Source organism: Ornithorhynchus anatinus, chromosome 3, assembly GCF_004115215.2.
Source record: "Ornithorhynchus anatinus isolate Pmale09 chromosome 3, mOrnAna1.pri.v4, whole genome shotgun sequence".
In the NCBI taxonomy this organism is placed as follows: Eukaryota; Metazoa; Chordata; class Mammalia; order Monotremata; family Ornithorhynchidae; genus Ornithorhynchus; species Ornithorhynchus anatinus.
The window spans coordinates 102,707,697-102,733,888 of record NC_041730.1 but is presented as its reverse complement, the minus strand read 5'-3'; the positions used below and the strand labels follow the sequence as shown (position 1 = coordinate 102,733,888).

Sequence of the window (26,192 nt, the reverse complement as noted above, 5' to 3'; positions counted from 1 at the left end):
TGGTGCTCTGGTCTGACTAAACTCCCTCTTCATCCATATCCAGTAGACCACCACTTTCCCCACCTTTCCAGATTCCATCTCTTCCAGGAGGCCTACCCCAATTAAGCCCTCTTTTCCCTTACTCCCTCCCTCTCCCTAGGTGTTGCCTATGTGCTTGGATCTGTATGCTTTTAGTACTTGATATTTACTTCACCCTCAGTTCCACAGTACTTGTATAATTGATTTATAGAATGGTTTGCCTCCCCGCTAGAATGTAAACTCGTTATGGACATGGAACATGTCTATACTCTGTTGTTCTCTCCCAATCGCTTAGTACAGTGCTCCTCACACAGTAAGTAAGTGCTTCATAAATACCATTAATTGATTGAGTGATTTATAAATACTCTTGTCTTTCAGCAAAATGACCAGCTCTTGCCTTGATTTGTAATTTTTATTACATAGAAAATTTGAATGCTTTTTGTTCTTTTTTTTTTAATTTAACTCAACTTTCTGGTTTTAACCTCAACATTTGCAATCTCTTCCACCTGAGGTCAGAAAGAGTATGAACCTGGGAGTCAGATCTTCTGGGTTCTACTCCTGTCTCTCTGTCATTTTGACTTCTGTGTGACCTTTGGCAACTTACTTAACTTCTTTGCTCCTCAGTTCCCTCATCTGCAAAATGGGGATTCGATATCTGTTCTTCCTCCTAATTGTGGTATTCGTTAAGTGCTTACTACATGCCAGGCACTGTTTTAAACACTGGGGTAGATCCAAGCTGATCAGGTCGAACACAGTCCATGTCCCACATGGGGCTTACAGTTTCATTCCCCATTTTACAGGTGAGGAACTGAGGCCCAGAGAAGTGAAGTGATTTGCCCAAGGTCACCAAGCAGACAAGTGGTGGAGCCGGGATTAGAACCCATGACCTTCTTACTCTCAGGCCCATGCTGTATGTACTATACCAAAACCTCCAGAGTCCCATGTGGGACTCTTATCTTGTATGTACTACAGTGCTTAGTATAGTGCTTGGTGCCTAGTAAGTGTCTACCAAATACCACAGTTATCAATTAGTGGGCTAAACTGAGAGGTTTGTCTAGCTGGACCAAGTACAGCTGCTAGAGGGCACACTTTGGTCACATTAGCTACCAACCCTGGGGTGCAAAGGGGTTCCTTTCATCCTTTGGGTTTAGTGGTGATTGTGCTGGGGCACCCCAGAGTGCTCTCAGAGCTCTGGCATAGGGATGGTTTGGAGATTACCCCACTGAAGCAACACTTAACAAGGCACTGAGTGGCCATAAACAACTTTGCACGGCCCCCTTACTGACAGTCAATCTGAGCCTTCTCTGGGCATTTGGGAGTGATCTCATCTGCCCCAGGACCTGACCTGTGGCGGATCCTATGGAGAGTTGGAAGAAAAATGCCTTAAAAATCATAGTAGTTCTAGGAAATCTGAATTCACATCAACATATAACTGTATCTTCTACTTTATGGATATTTGAATCTCTTTTTAGACTCCATGGCTGAAGATGTACAAAGCAGCCTACTGAGGCAAGGAAAGAATACAAATACATAGAAGTGGTCTTGTTGAAACAACTCTTTTTACTGCTTTTTTTTCTTTAGTCATCATAGTGGATGATTGCTGGTGGAGTTTTTTTGAAGCTGTAAATGATAGACAACAATGAGGATTGGATGTGTATTATATATGCTTTGGTTGCCAAGGAAATGAAGCCATAACATTTCGGATAGTTTTCGCCCAGACAGACACACAAGTCTGCATTAGAATTAAGTAATAATGCTCTGCTGGATGATTTTGGGGGAGCTATTAGTATTCACTTTGTATGCAATTGAACCACCTAAGTCATGTGTTAATGGCCCAGGATACAGACCTAGGGGCATCTTAATGTTATTGTTATATGGCTTCTCAGATTTCCATTTGAATTTGAAGATATCTTTTATTTTCTGTTTTATTGGACTTCTTCTATTAATGTGAAATGGTAAAACAGGGAACCATGGTGGAAGAGCAATAAAACACTCCTTCTCACCTGTTTAATGACTTTTTGGTTTTAAAAAATGTGGATTATGTCAAATTCTTTCTTACTCTATGTCTCTCTCAGTATTTTAGGCTAGTTTACCTTTCTGCATCAGTCTACTGAGAATTTGCAAAAATTGCCCTTTTAGATTATTTTGGGGGAAAGGAGCCAAATTATCAGCAGTTTAAACTGTTTTGTTTTCAGATGGAATCTGAAGCTGCCCAGGCCACAGTGAGGTAGTTAGCATGCAGTAACTTGGCAGAGGGGGAAGCCAAGAAAGGAAGGAGTCCAAAGAACTAATGCTTCTGGGATTCTCGACTGCACATTACCTTAATCTTGAAAAAAACAATTAAAATTATGGCAATGGTTCCCACTCTAGGCAAACCTGTCTTTTCCTCTCTGACGCACCCCGAAGGAGGGGGTTCATCTGTGAGCACTTAGATCCAGGCATGGACGAATGAAATAAATGGACTCACTGAATTTTGCATACAACAGCGCTTTAATGCGTAAAATCTACAAAAAAGCTTTAGCTTTAATGCCTAAATCTAAGAAAGCTATGGCTTTAAAATATATATATATATATATATATATATATATATATGTAGAACCTATGAAAAATCTATGGATCCAGTGCACAAAATATACCCAAACCTTGAACACAAGATATTGCATTGCCTGGGGTCCCAATGTCTCTCCCCTCCACGAAGTGGTTTTATGAATGCACCAACCTTTATCCAGTTGGAGCGGTCCTCAAATGCCTTTTCCTCTCTAGTACTGGGCGGGTACCTTACAGAGCCTTAGATCAGGGGTCACTGGGTGAGCCAAGCACATTTTGGGCTGTTCTAGCTGCTCCTCCGGGTGGCAAAGAGTAGCAGCACACCCAGGTGCACATAGCTCATATTGCCCATGGGTAGGGAGGGGAGGGGGAAAGGGTATGGAAGTGGAAGCTGGCCATTGCAGGCGAGTAAACCATATCACCACCACAAGATAAAAGATTATCTGCCTGTAACATGCAACATCAAGCTTTTTCCTCATGAACCCTCATTTACAAATCAGTATTTAATGGAAATGCCAGGTGGGGAAGCTTTTGAGGAATTTGGGGGAGATGTTTAATCCCTATTAAGTGCAACCTTGGGCCATGTTTGTGTCAGAACGCCCCCCCCCCCCCCCAACTCGTACTAACCAGCAATTTCCTGACCCTGGGTAGCCTCAGTGACACATAGAGAGTCAAACCACACCTCTGATCACCAAGGTTACCATGGAAAGTGTTTTACCTAGTTTTACCAACCTGCAAGGGAGTGACACATATACATTCACTCACCCCACTCCACCAAGGGTCCAATACCAGTCTGCTGGTCAAAGGAGCCCATTCTGTCTGTTCTGTCGATCCCACGGCAGAAGGTTGGGAGAATTTCCTGGTGACATGGACCGCTGACGCTGCAAGCCTCCTCCTCTGCACGCTTCTTCCCTCCCAATGCTGCTTCATTCATCCATTCATGCAATTGTATTTATTGTTCACGTATTGTGTGCAGATCACTGTACTAAGAGCTTGGAAAGTACAATTTGGCAACAGATAGAGACAATCCCTACCCAACACAGTCCTCTTTGCTCCCAAGTACTGCTGCCTTCTGGTGATTTCGAGTACTGCTTCTGCTCCCGGTAGGCTTCCTTCTTGCTTCTCCTCTGCATACTTCTCCCCTGAATGCTTGCTTTTGCTCCAGGTGCTTTTCTTTGTGTTCTTCCCAAATGCTTGCCTTCTGTGTGCCTCAACGCTCCTGCTGCTCCTGCCTTCCTTGTACCTCTGTTCCAGGTGCTTCCCTGCCTCCCTCCATGCCTTCTCCTGATTCAAAATGACCGCCTTTTATCTGCCTTAGGCGTTGCAGCTGTGTCTCTAAGTAGCAGTCATTGAATGGCCCAAGCCGGGTAGAGCAAGGAGAAAAGATCACGTCTCCCTCTAAGCTCCACCCCACAGGCCCACAATTACCTGCCCTCAAGTAGAGCCCATCAGTGCCTTCGTGAGTCTCTTTCTTGTTGTTCACGGGATCACAAACAGTTACTAGTAAAGCAGTTTGTTATGGGCTCACCACATTGTGCAAACTGTGGCCTCTAACTACATGTCCTTTGTTACCTGCACATAAAAAACTAAAAGTATGTAACAAAACAATTCCTGGGTAACAGAGGAGATGGCGGGCCTTTCCAAGATGGAGTCAGTTTGCCTCCCTCTGGTCAGGCAACTGTGGACATATCTTAGGACGATTTTACACTCTCTTCTTTTACTAACTAGCTAAACTTTTGGGGGATACATCCTTGAACGATTCCTGGGTTGGATTTGGTCTGTCTTCTGAGCTTTTTGGATGAGCAAAAATATGGCTTGACCAGGAACTATAGAACAAGGGTCTGAAGAAGACAGCAGAGATATTGTTTCCTGTCAATCATTCATATTTATTTTTAAAAAACGATATTTAAATGCTTACCATGTGCCAGGCAATGTATTAATCACTGGGGAAGTTACAAGATAATCTACACAGTCTATGTCCCACATTGGGCTCACAGTCTTAATTCCCATTTTACAGATGAGGTAACTGAGGCACAGAGAAGTTAAATGACTTGTCCAAGGTCACACAGCAGAGAAGTGGTGGAGCTGGGAATTCATTCTTTCATTCATTCGTTGAATCATATTTATTGAGCGCTTACTGTGTGCAGAGCACTGTACTAAGTGCTTGGAAAGTACAATTTGGCAACAGATAGAGGCAATCCCTATCTAAAAATGGGTTCACAGTCTAGAAGGGGGAGACAGACAACTAAACAAAACAAGTAGACAGACCTGACTCCCAAGCCTGTGCTCTATTCATTAAGCCTCACACTTTGTACAAAATACTGTATTAAGAACTTGGAAGAGTACAATATAACAGTTGGTAGACACATTCCCTACCCACAGTGAGCTTGTAGTCTAGATGGGGAGACGGATATTAAAATGAATTGTGGATATGTGTATAGTTGCTGTTGGACAGAGGGCGGAGTTGAATAAATGGTACAAATCTAAGTGCAAGGGTGACACAGAAGGGAGAGAGTAGGAGAAATGAAGGCTTATTCATTCAATCATATTTATTGAGCCCTTACTGTGTGCAGAGCACTGTACACTATACTTTTAGTCAGGAAAGGGTTTAGTCCCTTCTTAAAGGAGTTGCAATTTTAATAAAGTCTTGAGGTGGGCAGAGTGAGGGTCTGTCAGATATGAAAGGAAACGGAGTTCCAGGTCAGAAGCAGGACATGGGTGAGGGGTAGGTGTCAAGATAGATGAGATTGAGGTACAGTGAGTAGGTTGATGTTAGAGGAGCAAAGTGTGAGGGCTGGACTGAAGTTGGAAATCAGGGAGATAAAGTGGGTGGGGGCAAGGTAATTGAAACTTTAAAGTCAATGGTAAGGAGTTTCTGTTTTATGCGGAGGTGGATAGGCAACCAACCACTGGAGGATTTTGAAGAATGGAGAAACATGAACTAAAAGGTTTTGTAGAAAAATAATGTGATCAGTAGAGTGAAGTTTGGACAAGGTTGGGGAGTGACAGGCAGGGAGGTCAGCAAGGAGGCTAATTAAGGTGGGTTAGGATAACTGCTTTAATTAACATGGTAGCAGTTTGGGTGGAGAGGAGAGGGTGGGTTTTTGTGATGTTCTGAAGGTTAAATGGACAGAATTTGGTGACAGATGGAATATGTGGGTTGAATGAGAGAGATGAGTTGAGGATAATGTCAAGGTTATGGGCTTGTGAGACAGGGAGGATGGTGGTGCTATCTACAGTGACAGGAAAGTCAGGGAGCAGATGGGATTTGGGTAGGAAGATGAGGAGTTCTGTTTTGGACATTTTAAATTTGATGTATTGGTGGAACATCCAAGTAGAGATGTCCTGAAGGCAGGAGGGAATGTGAGACTGAAGAGAGGGAGAGAGATCAGGGCTGGAGCTGTAGATATGGGAATCCTCCACTTAGAGGTGGTATTTGACGCCATGGGAGCAAATAAGATCTCCAAGGGAGTGGGTGTAAATGGAGAATAGATGGGGACCCAGAACCAAACCTTGAGAGACACCCACAGTTAGGGAGTGAGAGGCAGAGGAGCAGCCCACAACTGAAAATAAGCGACCAAAGAGATAAGAGAACCAGGAGAGGACAGTGTCAGTGAAGCCAAGGTTGGGTAATGTTTCCAGGGGAAGGGGTTGGTTGACAGTGTAGAAGGCAACTGAGAAGTTGAAGAGGATTAGAATGGAATGGAGGACACTGGATTTGCAACAAAGAGATCATGAGTGATCTTTTAGAAGGAGGGAATGAAGGAGAGATTTGGAAGAGAGGAAGGGGAGACAGCTAATGTAGACAACTTGCTCAAGGATTTCAGAGAAGAGTGGTATGAGGAATATGGGGTGACAAGTGGAGGGAGCCGTGGGGTCAAGGGAGGGTTTTTTTAGTATAGAGGAGACATGAGCATGTCTCCCTTGAGGGATGCACTCAGACCTTCAAGTAGTACATGTCAAGGTCTTTTTTTCCCTAAACATTTAGGTTCCCTGATGTAATTCGTTTCTTTTTTCCCTTTGCTTCAAAGGAATAAAGATTATGGGGATGTCTGGGCATGGAGTAGTCTCCAGCAGGTCTCTATTTTGCTTCCTTGCAGCCAACCAATCAATCAGTGTCATTTATGTTGTACTTACTGTGTTCAGAGCTCTGTACTAAGTGCTTGGTAAAGTAAAAAAACCTGTGTGGTTCACTGTGCAAATATGGTAGGGTGTATACTCAAGCAATCAATGGTTTTTATTGAGTGCTTACTATGTGTAGAGCACTGTTCTAAGTGCTTCGGAGAGTATAATACACCAGAATTAGGAGACACATTTCCTGCTCATAAGGAGCATACAGTCTAGAGAGGGAGACACATTGATAGAAATAACTAATTTATAATAAATTATTTAAAGATATGTAGTAAATGCTGTTGGGTTGTGGGTGGGGCAAATATCAAGTGTCCAGAGGACAGTACTTCTGTACGTAAGGTATATAATGGGCTTCTTATTGGTGTATGTCACAGGCTTTATATAATACATGTGTGGCTCTGTGGAAAGAGCACGGGCTTGGGAGTCAGAGATCATGGGTTCTAATCCTGGCTCCGCCACTTGTTAGCTGTGTGACTTTGGACAAGTCACTTAACTTCTCTGTGCCTCAGTTTCCTCATCTTTAAAATGGGGATTAAGACTGTGAGCCCTATGTGTGACAAGCTCATTACCTTGTATCCTCCCAGCCAGTGCTTAGAATAGTGCTTGGCACAAGTAAGTGCTTAACAAATGCCATTGTTATTATTATTATTACTCCACAGTGATGGAAAAGTACAGGTTTAGCAGTCAAATAAAGTAGAAAACAGTGAGTTTAAAAAATCATCTTGATCTTTGGTTTTGAGTCTGCTGTCATTTTTAGAATTAAAGCTGTTACAATTTACAGCCAAATATACATAGCTTCCATCAGCAGAAAAGGGCAATTACTCTTCTACTTCAGCCTATTTCAGAGTAATTTATGTTAACTGTAATGCTCACCTGCCAGAAACCAGCTAAACAGCCTAAATAGTTAAGGAGTGTAATTTATAGTTCCCTTCAGATGGAATTATATATGTATTTTCAATTATAGCCCAATACACTGTGAATTTTCTCCAGCTATTTCTGGATATTTATAATTTCCTAATGTCCCCTCTCTGAGGAGCTCTGGGTGCTTTTTATACACATTAAATTATTGATGCTCCAAAGAACCCTGTGAAGTAGGAAGTGCATGCTATAAAGTGTTGTAGAACATGTTGAAATATCACAAAGACTTTGCTGAAAGAACTAAACAGTCAAACATAGATTAATAAAGAAGGCAGATGTGGCAGGGGGATTAGTCAAAGGGAAGGAAATAAAAGTTGTGGATAAGGTTGAAAGGAGGCTTTTCCAAAGTGACTGGTGTACAAACAATATGGTGAGTGCTCCTTGAAGGTTTTGCATCCTTCTCATTCCGTGAGCAACCATCTTTTGTAATGAATAAGGATCTGGATGAACTGTGGAACAGAGAGAGTTCCTTTTCAGAAAACAGGCTCATGGGTTTATTGAATAGCTAGGGGGTGACCATGGTTTTCTAACTTTATAATAATATTATCTGTCATTTTTCTAGCATTTTTGTCTTCCAGATGAATCATTTTATTTGTCCTCACCTGTGAAAGATCAGGAGGGCAGGAATTGTGAAGTCCCTCTAGACTACATGTTCATCGTGAGCAGGGAACATGTCTACCAACTCTATTATATTGTGCTCTCCCGAGTGCTATGTACAGTGCTTTGCACACATTAAGCACTCAATGAATAGCATTGATTGATTGATTCACCTTGTTTCATAGGTGACCAGTCAGACCTAGGAGAGTTGTGTTTCCTTGGGCAAATGATATAACAGGCCATCAAGGAGCTGAACTTAGATGCCATAATACATTTTGTGGCAGAGTGAGCTGTGATAAAGAGTAGAATAATCTATATCATTAGTAAGACATTTAAGAAAGGAATTAAGGAAGTCTGTTAATTTCAAAAATATTTTGAAAAGATTTTCATAGGGTCCAGGGCACAAATAGCACTGAGGTATATCCTCCTGGCTTTTAATGCATATACTTATATGGTCTTCAGGATATAAATTTTAATCAAAATGTAGAAGAAAAGCAAATTAATTGACAAGATATGTTCTTTTGATTTTACATGTTTAAATTTTTGAACTTTCCTTATTAACTGGATGTCATTATTCATATTGCATAATTTATAAGAAGGACCATCATTTTCTGGGGATATTTCGTGATTCTGAATTTACTTCATAGCCAACTTTTGGAAGAACAAGTTCAGGTTTTTTATGTTTTTCATGACTTAGGCTGAAGAAATCACTTTTTCAGAAAATGTGTCCCCCTCCCCCCTTTTTTTTCCCTCCAGGACTTAAAATCCACCACCCAACGAGATGAGATTGCAGGGGCCCGAGCCTCCCTGAAGCAAAATTCTCCTCTTCTGCATTCAATTTGTTCAGCCTGTTTGGAGCATTCTGATGTTGCTTCCCTAAGAGCGAGCAAGGACACTGTTTGTGATGAAATACAGAATGCCCTCAATGTCATTTCTAATGCATCTCAAGGAATCCAGAATCCAAATGTCCAGCCAGCATCCCAGACAGGAGCAACTCTTGGAAGTGCTCTTGATGAGCTTGAGGTAAGCCAGTAGGATGAAAGTCATTTAAATTATCAGGGGAGAAACATGATTGGGATGTGCATTGTTAAAATGAAGCTATATGTATATTATGTATTCGTATATTATATAAGTTAAGTATGTATGTATATATATGATACAAATGATAATTAAGCTCTTACAATGTGCCAAGTGCTGTGCTAAGCACTGGAGTGGATGAGGCACAGATCAGACACAAGTCCATGAGGCTCACAGATACTTAATTGGCATTTTACAGATAAGAAAAATGGGATACAGAGAAATTAAGTAACTTTCCTAAAGTCACACCGTGGGCAAGATGGAGAGCTGGGGTTAGATCTCGAGGCCCCTGACTTGTATTCCTGTGTTGTCCATTTGGCCACCCTGCTTTCTGGATGTGTGATTTAAAGATGTTGAGTGTCTTTTCAGCTTGTACAACAGAACAAAATCTCTACTAACCCTTCCAAAGGGATCATTCATCGACTAAAAAGCTCTCTGAGTTAGAACATCATCCAACTGCTCTACCCTTACATCTCTGCCAGTGAGTGTTAATTGGAATTGGTTGATTGGCATGAAAATTTGGCAGTGTCTGCATACGTCCATAATATTTTTTGAAAGCAGTTTTCCTGTAGGAAATCCATTTTTGGCTCAATGTTAGTTGAGATTGTGCATCATATGGGATCTGTGTTTTTGAAGCTGGTGACACTGCGCTGCCCCTGACATACCATGTTTACTCACTTAATTGCCCCTCTTTTTGGCATAATTTTGCAATCCCGAAACAGAGGAGGGGCTACTAAGTGGCAAATTAAGGATAGCATTAAGGTAAACTCCTTCTCCCTTCTCAGAGTCGCACCTGCAGAGTTTCCAGTTCTCTACCAGTCTCGACTATGGTAGGGAGGGAGAGTTAAGCAGATGGATACCCATTCCATTCTACCTTGGTCAGTGGCTAGTGAGTGAAAGGCAATCTGCTACAAGTCAAAGATCACTTGTGCTGGGCAGCAGCGGCATGGGAGAGAGTCAAGGGCAGAGTCAAGTTTACTGCATGAAAGGAGGCAGTAGTAAACCACTTCCATAGTTTTACCAGGAAAACTCTATGGATACACTACCGGAATAATTGCAGGTGGGGTGTGCTGGGAGAAATGTGTCCATGGCATTGCTATGGGTCAGAGACGAATCGACAGCATAAGACAAGACAAGCTCTCTCTAGACTGGAAGGTTGTTAGGGGCAGGGAAGGTCTCTGCTAATTCTGTTGTATTATACTCTCCCAAGCACTTAATACAGTGCTCTGCACAGAGTAAGCACTCAAAAAATACAATTAAGGAGAAAAAAGAGAAGAAAAAAGGGAGAAGGAAGAGAAAGATAAGAAGACACTTGAGATTATGTCTTTTACCTCCTCTGCACATTCTCAAGTACTACATATATTCAATGTATTAACCTATCTTTCTCTCTCCTCTTCCTCTCCTGGAGAACTTTTAAAGAAAAAACTCACCTGTGCCAGGCTGTCTGCTGTTTTATGACTTTCTAACCCTTCCCTTCCTCCTACTCTGGAGCACAAACATTTTAAAGAAGAGCTACCTCCTAAGGGTTACTTCATTCTGACCTTTTCCCTTCTTCATACCCCAGGAGCTTTGATGATAGGAGAGATTGAGGTATTTTTCTGGGTTCCCCAAATCCAATCTATGCTGCTCATTTTAAAGTTTACATTTACCCATGTATATATATATATATATATATATATATATATATATATATATATATATATCTGTGTATATATATCCATTTATAAGAATAAAATGCTTTCAGATGACATTGGAGAAAACTCATACTTTGAGGAAATCTTTACTAGTGACACTCTTTATGCTGGGTAGTAGAGAAGGAGAGGCTAACAGTCACTGACCGAGCAGAAAGGGTCCATTGCCCTGTAGCTCCTTGACTGCATGAAGCCCAGTGGCTTGGCCCTGCCAGTTATCCGGCAAGGTTCTGTGTGGGTTGAAGTGGAGGGAAGCAAGGTTGCTGATGTGAAACAATCCCCTAGAATTCCTTCAAGGTACTCTAAATTCCGGGGCTCTATCTAACACCTAAAAACAAAGTAGTTGGGAATTCCGGGGACATTTTCGCACAACTCTTTGAGTTGTCATGGCCTAGTCAAGTCTGCAGAAGAGCAAACCATTGCAAACTGTGTGTTGATCACCAACTTTTTATACTGTATTTTTATTTCTAAGTAACCCAAATGGGAGCTGAGGCTGTCTGAGGCAGATAAGCAGAATTTATTGAGCATTTAACCTATTTTAATGATTTTATAAATTAAATGGTTGCAGTTTTCTTTATTTACAGGAAGCTGTATTGGTTAAGAATCCAAAATAACCTTTGCTCTATCTTGCTCCTGCAAATACAACACCATGAAATAAATTGATGTAGTAAATACTCCATTGGGAGCATGGCTCATTAAATGTTTATAGAGTGGAAATGTATCAGAGAGCTTACTCAACAACAGACATGTAGAAGTTTTGTGTATCTTTCTCTCTTAGCCACAGCTGGTTCTATGAATTTAACCTGAGATTTATTGATGGAAAAACTAAAAGTGGAATTCAATATACATGCTAGGTCAACTGATTTACCAGGAATACTAGAGTAAATTATAGAATGCTGTAGCATTTATAATGGAATGAAAATTAATGAGGTTGGACTTGAAGAAATTATAGTTCCAACATATTTGAAAATGTTATTAAACAATGACTGATTCTAATTTGTCTTGGAAACTTGATTATTCACAATTTGTTTAGCCAATCTGTAGGACTGAGAGGGAGAATAGATGTCATACAGCCTAAAATGGAGGCATGCCAAGGCATGCGGCATGGCTCAATGGAAAGAGCACGGGCTTGGGAGTCAGAGGTCATGGGTTCTACTCATGCCTCTGCCACTTATCATCTGTGTGACCTTGGGCAAGTCACTTATCTTCTCTGTGCCTCAGGTACCTCATCTGTAAAATGGGGATTAAGACTGTGAGCCCTACATGGGTTAATCTGATTACCTTCTAACCTCCCAGTGCTTAGAACAGTGCTTGGCACATAGTAAGTGCTTAACAAAATGTCATCATTATTATTATGTCTTGGATAGCGAGAAGAGCTGAGGTGATTCTGCTACTCAGAAGCTGTTTCCCTCTTTGGTTAAACCTGAGCAGCCTCAGTGTAGCACACCTGGGATGGAGAGACATTTGTTTTTTTACACTCTCTGCCTCCCATTTTCTGAAACTTCTTCAATGCAGCATTCTGGCATATTTTGGAAGCCGTGTAACACTTGTTCACCCAGAAAAGTCTTAGTTTAGTTGCCATGAGAAACCAGACCAAATCCCAGAATTTGGGGCCGTGTCAGGAAAACCTGATAGGGGAAATAGTCTTCATTCAATTGTATTTATTGAGTGCTTAATACAGTGCTCTGCATCTATTGAGCCCTTGATATTTGAATAGCCCTGCAGAAACGTGGTGATCAGGCCAGGCTGGTCCAGTCCCTCCCAATCTGGTGATATTGGGGACCTGTAGTTGTTTTGGAATTGCTTGAGAATTTACATATGTTTGGGGGAATCAAGAGCCACTGGCCGGATCCAGACCCAAATCCTTATCTGATTAAAATGTTAAAAGGGCTTCAGATTTTCTCCAAGAGTCTTCAGGTTGGGAATGGTCTCTTTGCCCCAGTGACCTGTTCTAAACACACCCCAAGTCCCCTCATGACTTTGACGTGGCTCAAGAATTCAGAGAACTGCATGGCTCAGCAGAGCAAATCATCAAGCTATGAGAATAAGAACTGGTTCCTATTGCTGGTACAATTTATTGAGTTGTTTGTCTAGAATTACACAGAGAGGACAGAGGAAAGATTTCCAATGGGGTTAAGGCTGATGCTCTCCTAGCTGTTCTTGGAAGGGTGCTTGGTTAGGATTTAGCCTTACTTCATGCAGGTAGAAACCCTGGGCATTGACTCAAACAGAACTCCAAGTGGGCCTGGTGTTCTGGAATTGCTTCTATGGGAGGTGGGGGTGCAGGTCCCTTCATAATGTGCCCGATCTCCTGTGCTAGGCTCCTTCAGAACTACTGAAACTACTGAGAAGCATAATGGCCCTGTGTGTCAAAGGATCAGTGTTCTCAGCCTGGAAATGCTGATTTCCTGCTTTGTGACCTTGAGCAAGTCACTTTACTTCTCTGTGCCTAGTTTTCTCATCTGGAAAATGAGGATTAAATACTTTCCTCCCTCCACTTAGATTGTGAGCCCTATGTGGGACATAGTGACTGGCCTGATTACTTTGTATCTTCACAGTAAGCATTTAGCAAATACCACAGTTATCATCATTGTCCTAGAAAGTGCAAAGAGTTCCACTCATGTGTGATTTTTGCTGGAATTGTTGCCCTTTTGGTCTGAAGAAGGCCTAAGCCTTACTGAAGGCACCTCTCCTCCAAGAGAACTTCCCTGACTAAGCCCTCTTTCTTTTCTTCCACTCCCTTCTGCATCACCCAGATTTTGCCCTGATATTCATTCCCTCTCCCAGCCCCACAGCACAATGTACATATCCAAAATTCATTTATTCATATTAATGTCTGTCTCCCTGTCTAGACTGTAAGGTCATTGTGGATAGGGAATTTGTCTCTTATACTGTTATGTACTCTCCCAAATGCTTAGTACAGTGCTCTGCCTTCATTCATTCATTCAGTCATATTTATTGAATGCTTTACTGGATGCAAAGCACTGTACTAAGCACTTGAGTGCTTAGTATTAGGCACTTAATACTGCACACAGTAAGTGCTCAATAAATACAATTGATTGATTGATATAGACTGTCTGGAAGCTGACCCCTCCTTTCATGCCCTCACCAACATAGGCTGCTATTGGCCTGCATCTCAAGGACTCAGTCTAACAGGTGCACGATTCTTTAGTACCTCTCTGGGCTGAAAGATCAAATATAACTTGTAAATGTAACAAAATTTGATTGATTTTGGAAGATGAAAGGTGCATTAGTCTGGAGTCATTTAAAGAAAACAGCATTTGAGGAAAAGAACTTCTATATGGCTTGTGTCCCCTTCTATCTTTGTCCATTGTGAGCCTCAAATCAATCGTTCAAAACAAATATCTGCCAAGCTGTAGAAATTTAAGTTTGGAATATTATGGACTGATAGTAATTAATTCATTCATTCATTCATTCATTCAATAGTATTTATTGAGCACTTACTATGTGCAGAGCACTGTACTAAGCTCTTGGAAAGTACAATTCGGCAACAGATAGAGACAATCCCTGCCCATTGACAGGCTTGCAGTCTAATTGGGGGAGACAGACAAAAACAATAGCAATAAATAGAATCAAGGGGATGTACATCTCATTAACAAAATAAATAGGTAATACAAATATATACAAATGAGTGGACGAGCACAGTGCTGAGGGAGGGGAAGGGAGAGGGGGAGGAGCAGAGGGAAAGGGGGGGAAAAGGGGGCTTTGCTGAGGGGAGGTGAAGGGAGGGCAGAGAGGGAGCAGAGGGAAAAGGGAAAGCTCAGTCTGAGAAGGCCTCTTGGAGGAGGTGAGCTCTCAGTAGGACCCCTTGAAGGTTTGGAACTCTTTTGGGCAGTATAAGTATTTAATAGTCAAAATGTGCTTTCTCCCTACTACCTTACGTGACTAATCACCTACTATAATCCAGCCCTTGCACTTCATTCCTTTAACGTACCTCAATCTCTTTTGTGCCATTATCAATCCCCATTTTTACAGTATTTGCTAAGTACTTACTACGTGTTAAGCACTGTTCTAAGCACTAGGGTAGACAGTCCCTGTCCCCCACAGGACTCAGAGTCTAAATTGGAGGAAGGAGGATTTAATCCTCATTTTACAGATGAGGTAACTGAGATGCAGAGAAGTTAAGTGATTGCCCAAGGTCAGACAGCAGACAAGTGTCAGATCCAGAATAAAAACCCAGGTCGTCTGACTCCCAAGCCCATGGCCTCCCACCCCTCAAAAAACTCCAGGGCTTGCCAATCAACTTCCGCATCAAACAAAAACTCCTCACCTTTGGTTTTAAAGCAGTCAATCACCCTGCCCCTCACCTCACCTCACTACACTTCTAGTACAACCCAGCCCGCACACTTCGTTCCTTTAAAGCTAACATTCTTACTGAACCTCAATCTCATCTCTCTGCCAACCCCTTACCCATGTCTTCTTTCTGGCCTGGAACGCTCTCCCTCCTCAAATCTGACAATTACTCTCCCTGCCTTCACAGCCTCATTGAAAGCACATCTCTTCCAAGAGGCCTTCCCTGACTAAGCCCTCCCTTTCCTCCTCTCCCATTCCTTTCTACATTGCCCCGACTTGCTCACTTTGTTCATCCTCTCTCCCAGCCCCAAGGCATATACATACATATCTGTGATTTATTTATATTAATGCCTATATCCTCCACTCTAGACTGTAAGCTCGTAGGCAGGGAATGTGTCTTTGTACTCTCCCAAGTGCTTAATACAGTGCTCTGCCCAAGGTAAGTGCTCAATAAATGCGATTGAATGATTGAATGAATCCCTTAGGCACTTGATATTTACCCACCCCTAGCTCCATAGCACTTTTTAAAAAATGGTATTTGTGTTAAGTACTTACTTTGTACCAAGCAGTGTTCTAAGTACTGGGGTAGATACAAGGTTTTCAGGTGGGGCACATTTTTGTCCTTTATGGAGTTTATAGTCATTTGTACATATTCTTATTCTCTGCCATTTCCACTGTCTGTCTCACCGATTAGAATGTAAGTTTCTTGTGGTCAGGGATTATATATTACAGTGTATTTTACCAAGTGCTTAGTATAGTGTTCTGCACACATAAGCGCTCAATGAATACCATTGAGTGATTGATTGATCATCTCCGTGAGAATATTTGTCTTAAAAAGGAAGATTGAAAATTCCTTTCAGCTTCTTTGGAGGATGCAGTTCATTCTGTGGCTAAAAAAAACTGCACAAAGGGTCACAGTTTTAAGATGCTGTAAACATGATGTCAGGTTGGGAAGAGAAGCCTCAGAAGTATAGTATATTACATACATTGTTTTCTCCTTTCTGTTGATTGTTTGCACCTGGGATGACCAAGAAACCTGAATAAAATACATTTTAGTGAGGTTCTTGGTCACCGTTGCAATATGAAACTGCTTACCAGTCTTCAGTTGGTCTGATTCTATATCTTTTAATCTGTCTTTCTGTAACTTCTTTGAGAGTAGATTAAAAATGAAAATTAAAATTACAACTCCCAAACCAGAAATTCCTCTTGACTTTCCTTTCATTATTTTCTACCACAGTCCACACTTTTTTCTGAATTCAACCTATAGACGGGATTGTCCGTGTTAGCTTCTACTCCTTCTACTACTGATAATAATTGTGGTATTTGTTAAGAACTTACTATGTGTCTAGCACTGTTCTAAGCACTGGTGTATATACAAGGTAATTACAGTCCTTGCCCAACATTGGCTCACAATATGAGCAAAGGGAGAACAGGAATTGAATCCCCATTTTACAGATGAGGAAACTGAGGCACAAGGAAGATATGTGACTTACCTAAGGTCACACAGTAGAGAAGCAGTGAAACTGGGATTAGAAGCCCGGTTTTCTGACTCCAAGGCTCTTTCCAATAGGCCACATTTTTGCTCTAGACACATGGCTTAGTAGTAATAATAATAATTATGGTATTTCTTAAGTGCTTACTATGAGCCAGGCACTATACTAAGTGCTAGGGTGGATACAAGCAAATCAGTCCCTGTCCCACGTGGGGCTCACAGTCTCAAACCCATTTTACAGATGAAGTAACTGAGGCACAGAGAGATGAAGTGACTTGCTCAAAGTCACGCAGCAGACAAGTAACTGAGCTGGGATAGAACCCACAATCTTTTGACTCCCAGACCCATGTTCTTTCCACTATGCCATGCTACTTACGAGGGTCCCACATTTCCATTGAGAATAAAGCGTACAGCTGCAGTCTGCACTTCCTGCACTTACAGAAGGGCAGACAGGTAACACTCAAATGGAAAAATAATGAATCCTCAAAGGGCCGGTCATTGAAATAGGCATTTCAGTAAAAATCAGGATACCTAGAAACCCTGTCCACTACCAAGATCACCTAGCACCCCTTAGAAACTTTAGTTTATGTACTTTTTAAACATAAAAAGTTGTTTATGTTTCTCATGTGTTTAAGGCTCTTCCAACATCTTAAGTTCTGCATTTCAATGGTTAATCAGTCAGTCTTAAGTATCCTATACTGCTGCATTTCATGGCTTTGATGGTCAAGTTCAAGTAAATGTACATACAAGTTTACAGATTCTAGATGTCACTGTGAATACTTCATCTCATCACCCTCTAAACTGTAAGCTCATTGTGGGCAGGGAACATGTTTTCCATCTCTGTTATATTGTACTCTCCCAAGGGCTTAGTACAGTGCTCTGTACACAATAAACCCTCAATAAATACTATTGATCGATTCCAGTTGTGCCTCACTTGCACATGGTCATATGTTTTTCTAATTGGCTAAAATCTTTTTCAAGAATCACATTGGTAATGGTTCTAGATTGGGTAGTCCATAGACTTAAATTATGTACAGGTGATGTACAAAATCAGAGACACAAAGAAGAGGGAAACTGGAGCTCATGGAAGGATCCAGCTTCTGACAGTGCAAAGGGAATTGTTAAAATTGCTAGTCATTTTCATTGCTTGGAGTACATGGGCATTCAGGTGTCAAGTTACTTGGCAAATTTTATTTCCCCCATCCTGAAGTATTAATTTTTATTTTACAATATGACAGGATGAACATGAAGATTAGTCCATAGAGGAGATGAGAAAATTGACTTGAGGGCACATGTTAAATTCACTTGCTCCACTTGGGAAGCAGTGTTGCCTAGTGAAAATAGCTTGTCCTGGGAGTCAGACAACCTGGGTTCTAATCCAGGTAGGATCCCCTCCCAAGCCCCCTGGCTGCAGGTAAGGAATGGAATATAGAAGGGATTGTATAACTCCAGGGTTTTTCCAATTTTACAAATCGTTATCCAACTTGATTGTGAGTGCTGGGGTCACCCAATAGAAATGTATTATTTGTCTACTTTTCTCTTGATCTTATTTTCAGAATAGTGTCGGGAAGCCTGTTTAAAGGCAAAGAAATAACTCCCTGCTTCTCTTTCGTTATCCCAGGCAGTAGAATCAGTAACTTCCTATTAGTTCTCTTGATCATAGTGGCACTCATTTTTCATCAATGAAATTGGTGAATTTTATTAATATTCTCTCCCAAACAAACATGTGACAGTTAAGGTGTTATTTATTTGATTTCCACCTGTTGAGATATCTAAGTTGTGAGGTTGTCCCGCTTGATGACTTTTGCCCAGTCCTGCTGAGAGTACCACAGAGATTCTACCAGAGAGTGACCTCAGGTATAAGAAAACTAACTTCAAGAAGGAGCATGGGGCTGGAAGTCCAAGGATCCGTTCCCTAATCCTGGATCTGCTAAATTCTTGCTCTGAGACCTTGGGCAAAATCACTTAAATCCTCTATGCCTCAGTTTCCTCATCTGTAAAATGGGGATTCAACACCTATTCTCCCTCCTACTTCGAATATGAGTTCCATGTGGGATAGGGACCATGTCCAACCTGATACCTCTATCTACCTCAGCACTTAAAATGGTAAGTGCTTAAAACTCATAGTAAAACTCAACTCATAGTAAGCACTTAAAAATACCACTGTGGCTACTATTTCTAAAAATAATGATGGAAAGTAGCTGAGTGGGGCTTGCACTTCTACGCCAGTGCGAACCAGAAACCCACCTTCATTCTTAAAGCAACACAGGATTGTGGTGATGTAGAAGAGGGAGGAAAGAACAGGGAGGAAATTTATTTCATTGCAGTGATTGAAAGTAATGTCAGTAAGTCAGTCAATCATATTTATCCAGTGCTTACTGTGTGTAGAACACTGAACTAAGCACTTGGGAGAGAACAATATTACGGACACATTCCCTGCCTATAATGAGCTTACAGTCTAGAGGGGGAGACACACAGTAATATAAATGAATAGAGTTACAGTGCTGTGGGACTGGAAGGAGTGATGAATAGAGAGAGCAAGCCATGGAGATAGAGAATGGAGTGGGAGAAGAGGAAAGGAAGGCTTAGTCAGGGAAGACCTCTTGGAGGAGATGTGACTTTAATAAGGCTTTGAAGGTGGGGAGAGTATTTGTTTGTCAAATACGAAAGGGAGGGCACTCCAGGCCAGAAGTAGGAGATTGGTGGCGAGATAGACGTGATCGAGGTACAATGAGAAGGTTAATGTTAGAGGAGTGAAGTGTGTGGGCTGGGTTGTAGTGGGAGAGTAGTGAGGTGAGGTAGGAGGGTGCAATGTGATTGAGTACTTTAAAAGCCAGGTGGTGGTTCTGAGCTGTATCAGAAATTAAAGGGAGTTGCAAATTTCCAGATTTTATATAGGGTAGTCATTCAGAACTGGGCTATACCTTTATATGAAATGGAAAGCAAGCAGAGAAGTAGTAATGAATGATATATAAGGTGTAGCTGAGTATTGAAAACTTTATGATTTGGTAATTATTCTTAGAATACCAAGAATGGGTTGGATAGTAAATGTTGCAATGTATGTACAAGCAAGAAGGAAGAGTTTCACAAAATCCATTTGTGTACTCATCATACCTCTGATCACTATAAAGATTTAATACTATCATGTTGGCCATAATTGAATGCAAAAGGGTGGAAAGCAGTAATAGCTTTATGCAAGTGGAATTTTTTCCCCCATGATGATATCATTTCATGCTTGTCTCCAAATTGCTCTGGGAGTTTGCTTGATTGACCCAAGGGTGATGGCAGCCCTAGGAGTTTCACCACCTTCTGTCACTAATTGGATTGGGTGTTTGGAATGTCCCTGCAACAGCAGGGAAGGGAATACAGGATGGGGACAAGCTCTTATGGCATCTGTCAATCAGGAGGATGTGTTGGAAAAGCTCAGAAATAGACAAATGGCACGTGGCTCCACACACATTCATTTTATAGGCACAGTGTAAGCTCTCAACACAATTGTAACATCTGGATAGGTTTTCTTCTATGCATAATAATAATAATATGATAGTAGTAATAATAATAATATTAGAAGCAGCATGACATAGTGGATAGAGCATGCATCTGGGAGTCAGAAAGTCGCGTATTCTAATCGTGGCACCACCACTTGCTTCCGTGTGACCTTGGGCAAGTCATTTCACTTCTCTGGGCCTCATTTACCTCACCTGTAAAATGGGGATTGAGACTGTGAGTTCCATGTGGGACAGGGTCTGTGTTCAATCTGATTTACTTATATCCAACTCAGCACTTAGCACTTAGCTGGCACAGAGTAAGTGCTTAACAAATACCATTGTTATTATTATTATTATTCAGCCTCATAAAATGAAGTCTATATATGTATATATATTAATATTTGAATAGGGTCTAAATTTCTAGAGAAATTCTTTCTTCCTGAAGTATCCTTACACTACACGGCTATGGTAGAAATTCTGGTGACACATATTCATTGTTTCCTTTACACTCTGTGGATAATTGTATTTTCCTTTTTCATGCTGCATTATTATAAATGGACAGTTGTAATACCTTGTCTTAGGCCTCAAGAAATCACAGATATTCCAACCCACTGAAGTTTATGCAGACAGGCTGTTCTTCCTACTCACACTCTGAGCTCCATGTAGAATCTGATTATCTTGTATCTATCCCAGTGTTTAGTACAGTGCTTAACACATAGTTAACACTTAAAAAGTGGCACAATTATCATTATTACTTTATTAATTTTTTAATGATGACCAATGTACTAAGTAGATTTGTAGATTCACACTCATCCAGTCTCTCTGATTGCATCTCGCTTTGCCTCTGTACCTCTTCCTCCCTTCTTCTCTGTTCCTTTGGGCTTATTTACTCTTTTGCTCTCTCAAATCAAGGAAAATACTGTAGTTTGTGATCATAACCACGGACAGGCAATCACTTTTGGTGCTGAAGTTTGTGAGTCTTTAGAAAAATCACTATAAGTATTTCTGGTTTTCCTTGGGAAAGTCTTCAATTGTTTTCATTTAGCATCTACTTTCCCTGGATCCTGATGCCTAAAGTGATAACCTACAAGTCATATGATGTGAGTGGTATGTAAATTAAGTTTCCAAGTTTATAATTTAAGGAGGCCTGCTCTTTTAGTTTCATTACTGAAATCAGGGGAGGGTAGGATGGACACTCACAAAATCCTAGCTTCATTGTCCGGAAATGACCACTTAAAGCAAAATGAATAATTTAGCAGTTAGGACTCAAAAAGAACCAGAAGCAAAAGGAAAATATAAAAAGAGCTGTGAACATATAGGATTTGCTTGCCAACACTTTCTCCCGCATCTCCAGCCAAGCCTACCAAAAGCGGGTCGACTGGCATATGTCATGTTCTGCCGAAGAAAAGCAGCAGTGAGCACATGCACAGAGTACAGATGTATCGACCCATCATGCAGCTGTCGGGAGTTATATTTGTAAAGAAGCCTGCCAGCATCCCTAATTTTTAAGACGTGCAGGGTGGTGAGAGGTAGATTAGTCTGGTTTGTATCAATCATATGGAACCCATGGTCTTTGTAACAGACTTAGTTTCCCCATGAGTCTGGAGTTAGCATGACCTTGATTTTGCTCATCTGGCATTCTGACCACCACCACCCCATCCTTTGGGTTTTTTCCCCACTCTGAAATGGTAGCTCCTAACCTTCTCTTTTCCCTCTAAGTGATTTTGCAAGGCAAAGGAGGCTTGAAATTCAGTGGGGCAACACTCTGCAAAAAACCAAACAGTATTCCCGTTATTGGGCAGGGATTGTCTCTATCTGTTGCTGAATTGTACATTCCAAGTGCTTAATACAGTGCTCTGCACATAGTAAGTGTTCAATAAATGCGATTGAATGAATGAATGAATATTCAAGTGTGTTTTGTTACCTTGGTTAGGAAACCCATTCTCAAAAACTTCTGAATACGACTCTCCTCATCATCTAGCACTGTAAGCGTGTTGTGGGCAGGGAATATGTCTACCAACTCTGTTGTGTTGTACTCTCCCAAGTGCTTAGTAAAGTGCTCTCCACACACTCAAATACCATTAATAATAATGTTGGCATTTGTTTAGCACTTACTATGTGTAGAGCACTGTTCTAAGCGCTGGGGTAGATACAGGGTAATCAGGTTGTCCCACTTGGGGCTCACAGTCTTAATCCCCATTTTACAGATGAGGTAACTGAGGGACTGAGAAGTCAAGTGACTTGCCCAAAGTCAAACAGCTGACAGGTGGCAGAGCTGGGATTAGAACCCATGACCTCTGACTCCTAAACCCATGCTCTTTCCACTGAGACATGCTGCTTCTCTAATCATTATTAATGCCAATGATGCCTATGATGACTTAGCAGGATTAAGTATTATTAATTAAAACACAGAGTTCATGTTCTCTAGAAACACCACCATTGTTTTTCAGCTATTAAGGCTTGAATAATCATCTGAATATTTGTATCATCCAATGGATCTTCAATACTGATTCTACCCCTCTTTTTTAATGTACTTATACATTTACAATTATTTAAACAATTGGAATAGAGATCCAGATGAAGGAAACGTTGAATATGTACAATTAGGAAAATATATTAAAACATTTTTCCTGAAGTTGCCTTTCAAAAGTTTCATTATAGGACGCAAAGTGATGACAGCTGAGAAGTGCCAACTTTGGGTTGAATTGTAGATAGTCTCATAGTCCTTTTAACTCCAGAAATAGAATCTGCATTTCTTTCATTCTCCAATATATCAGTAAATGTCAAGCCACATTAGTTAGCAGGCGTCATTGAGAATTACCCAAAACTACTTTTAGGAAGTTTCGTTTGGAAGAAAATCAGTACTTTTTTTTTTTCCCAGGGGATGGAGGAGAGGTTAAGTGTGCTTTCTGTACTGTAAAATATATACAGCAGATAGAATGAAGATTTGAGGTGGAAAAAAGCTTTAGTAAAACACAAATTTGCCTTTGCTTACTCAAAAATAAGCTCAAGGAGCTTACCCTCAACACTCTGATTTGTCAATGGTTATTTGTAGTAATATTTGGGCATTGGAAATATTTTGGCCATTTTTTGAATAAGGACTTTTTTTAATTGGTGAGAAAAATGATAATTGTAATATTTATTAAACACGTCATAAGTGCCGAGTGCTGAAGTTGATACAATATACGCAGATTGGACATAGTACCAATCCCCATGTTACAGATTGAGGCACTGAGACATAAGACAACTTGGCCATGGGCCCACAGCAGACAAGTGACAGATCCAGGATTAGAAAAACCAGGTCCTTTTCTCACAGGCCTGTGGTGTTGCTACTAGGCCAGGACCTAAGTAGAGATTAATTCTAGATTCTACTTTAATGTTTGTCTTTTCCACTAGACTGTAAACCTTTTGGGGATAGGGATTGCATCACCACCTCTGTTGTGTTGTACTTTGATGATGATGATGATGTTGGTATTTGTTAAGCGCTTACTATGTGCCAAGCACTGTTCTAAGCGCTGGGGTAGACATAGGGGAATCAGGTTGTCCCACGTGGGGCTCACAGTCTTAGTCCCCATTTTACAGATGAGGGAACTGAGGCACAGAGAAGTTAAGTGACTTGTCCACAGTCACACAGCTGACAAGTGGCAGAGCTGGGATTCGAACTCATGAGCCCTGACTCCAAAGCCCATGCTCTTTCCACTGAGCCACGCTGCTTCTAGTGCTTAGTAATAATGATGATTACAGTACTTGTTTAGCACTTATTATATAGCAAACACTGTTCTAAGCACTGGGGTAGATAATAATAATAATAATTTTGGTATTTGTTAAGTGCTTAATATGTGCTGAGCGCTGTTCTAAGTCTTGGGGTAGATAACAGGGTAATCAGGTTGTCCCACATGGGGCTCACAGTCTTAATCCAAGTTACTCCAAGGTAATCCAAATACAAGTTAATCAGCCTGGACAAAGCCCCTGTCCCACATAAGTGGTCACACTCTTAAGCCCCATTTTATAGATGAGGTAACTGAGGCCCAGAGAAGTTAAGTGACTTGGCCAAGGTCACACAGTAGATATGAGGTGGAGCTGGGATTAGAACCCAGGACCTTCTCACTTCTAGTCCCATGCTCTATCTACTAAGCAATACTGCTTCTCTACAGTGCTCTACACAGTGAGCACTAAATAAATGCTATTGGTTGTTTCAGCAAGAATGGTTTTTAGCCAGATAACATGTAGTTGAACCTGCCACACAGTCTATTCATCTATTTTTATATGTAGTATTCATTATGCCAGCAGCAGCATCTTTGAGTAAATAAGAAGGCTAAAGATCATTTTACTGAACTACTTTAGGATGGCTCTTGTTTAAAGATGAGCCCTGGTTACTTCAGAGCAGAAATTTGATCTTTTTTATAGACTGTAATTTCATTGTGGCAGGGAATGTGTTTACCAACTTTGTTGTACTGTACTCTCCCAAGAGTTTAGTACAGTGCTCTCCACACAGTAAGCACTTAATAAATAAAACTGACTGATAAATCTCAAATTGCTAAAGCTCACTTCATAGCGCTGTTTTCAAAGCTGCTTCAGTATTAAAATCTTTCAGGTCTCTCTCTGGAGAGATTCTTATTTTCCTCCTTCTAAACATGCAAGGCCATTTTACTTTTGAGTCTAGATTTTAACTTCTCATACTAGAAAAATAAAGATGAGAGGACAGAGAGAATTAGAGTTCTGATCAACAGCCATCAGAGTAGATTTTATTAGAGACTTTTTGACCATTCAGCCCCACATACCTCACTCTTGATTATTAACAATAGATTCATTCCAGTTAGTGTCATGTAATCAGTAAGTCTGTTCTTTCTATCTGGGTTTCCTTTTCTCCACTGTGTTCTGTTTGAATTCACGGCTTATGTTTGACCTGCCATTTCTCTGAGGGACATAATTTTTTTTAATTTTTTAGTGGCATTTTTAAGTGGTTACTACACTAAGCATGGAGTAGCTACACGCTAATCACAGCCCATGCCCCACATCATGTTCACAGTCTTAATCCCCATTTTACAGATGAGGTAACTGAGGAACAGAGGAGTGAAGTGACTTGCCCAAAGTCACACAGCAGACAAGTGTTGGAGTCAGGATTAGAACCCAGTCCTTCTGACTCCCAGACCTGTGCTCTATCCACTGAGCCATGCTCCTTGTTTCTTATAATAAAACCAAAAATCAAGCGATCGAATGAAACAGAATCATAGTCCATTTGAGATTAATATTTTTAGCCATTTTTGTTGTCTTGGGGCTGGGGCCTGGATTATTTATAGACTCTTGTCATTTTTAGCAAAGAGGGCAGAAGATTACAACAGCAATATGTGGCTATCACTGAGGTCAACTGGGAGGCAGTGTCATCTTCCATCTGACAGACAAACTACTACTACTGTTAGGAAGGATTTGAGGATTTGCGAAAATCTGAGAACTGGTTATGTGGTCCTGTCTCATGGGAGAATAGGGGTGTTTGAATGTTATTGCCTATGGATTTGTATTTAATCGATTGTATTGAGCACTTACTGTGTGCTGAGCATTGTAGTGAGTACTTGAGAGAGTACATTTTAAGAGAGTTGGTAGACATGTTGCCTTCCCACAAGGAGCTTACAGTCAAGAAGGAGAGACAGATATTAAAATCAATTATGGATATGGCCATAATTACTGTGGGCATGAGGGTAGAGGGTGAATAAAGGGTACAAATCTCAATGCAAGGGTGATGCAGAAGGGAGAGGGAATAGGGATAAATAGGGTTTGCTCGGGGAAGGGCTCTTGGTGGAGATGTGATTTTAATAAGGCTTTGAAGGCAGAGAGAGTGAAGGTCTGACAGATATGAAAGGTTAGGGAGTTTCAGGCCAGAGACAGGACATGGATGAAGGTTAGATAGCAGGATAGATGAGA

At 41.0% G+C, this 26,192-nt stretch overlaps 1 protein-coding gene across 1 annotated transcript in view; it reads left to right on the top strand.

Moving 5' to 3' along the window:
* Nucleotides 1-26,192, top strand: part of CTNNA3 (catenin alpha 3) — a 1,377,490-nt gene that overhangs the window by 252,185 nt on the left and 1,099,113 nt on the right. The window contains 1 exon segment of the mRNA XM_039911548.1: nt 8,968-9,234. Within this exon segment, the coding sequence (XP_039767482.1) occupies nt 8,968-9,234 (267 nt within the window).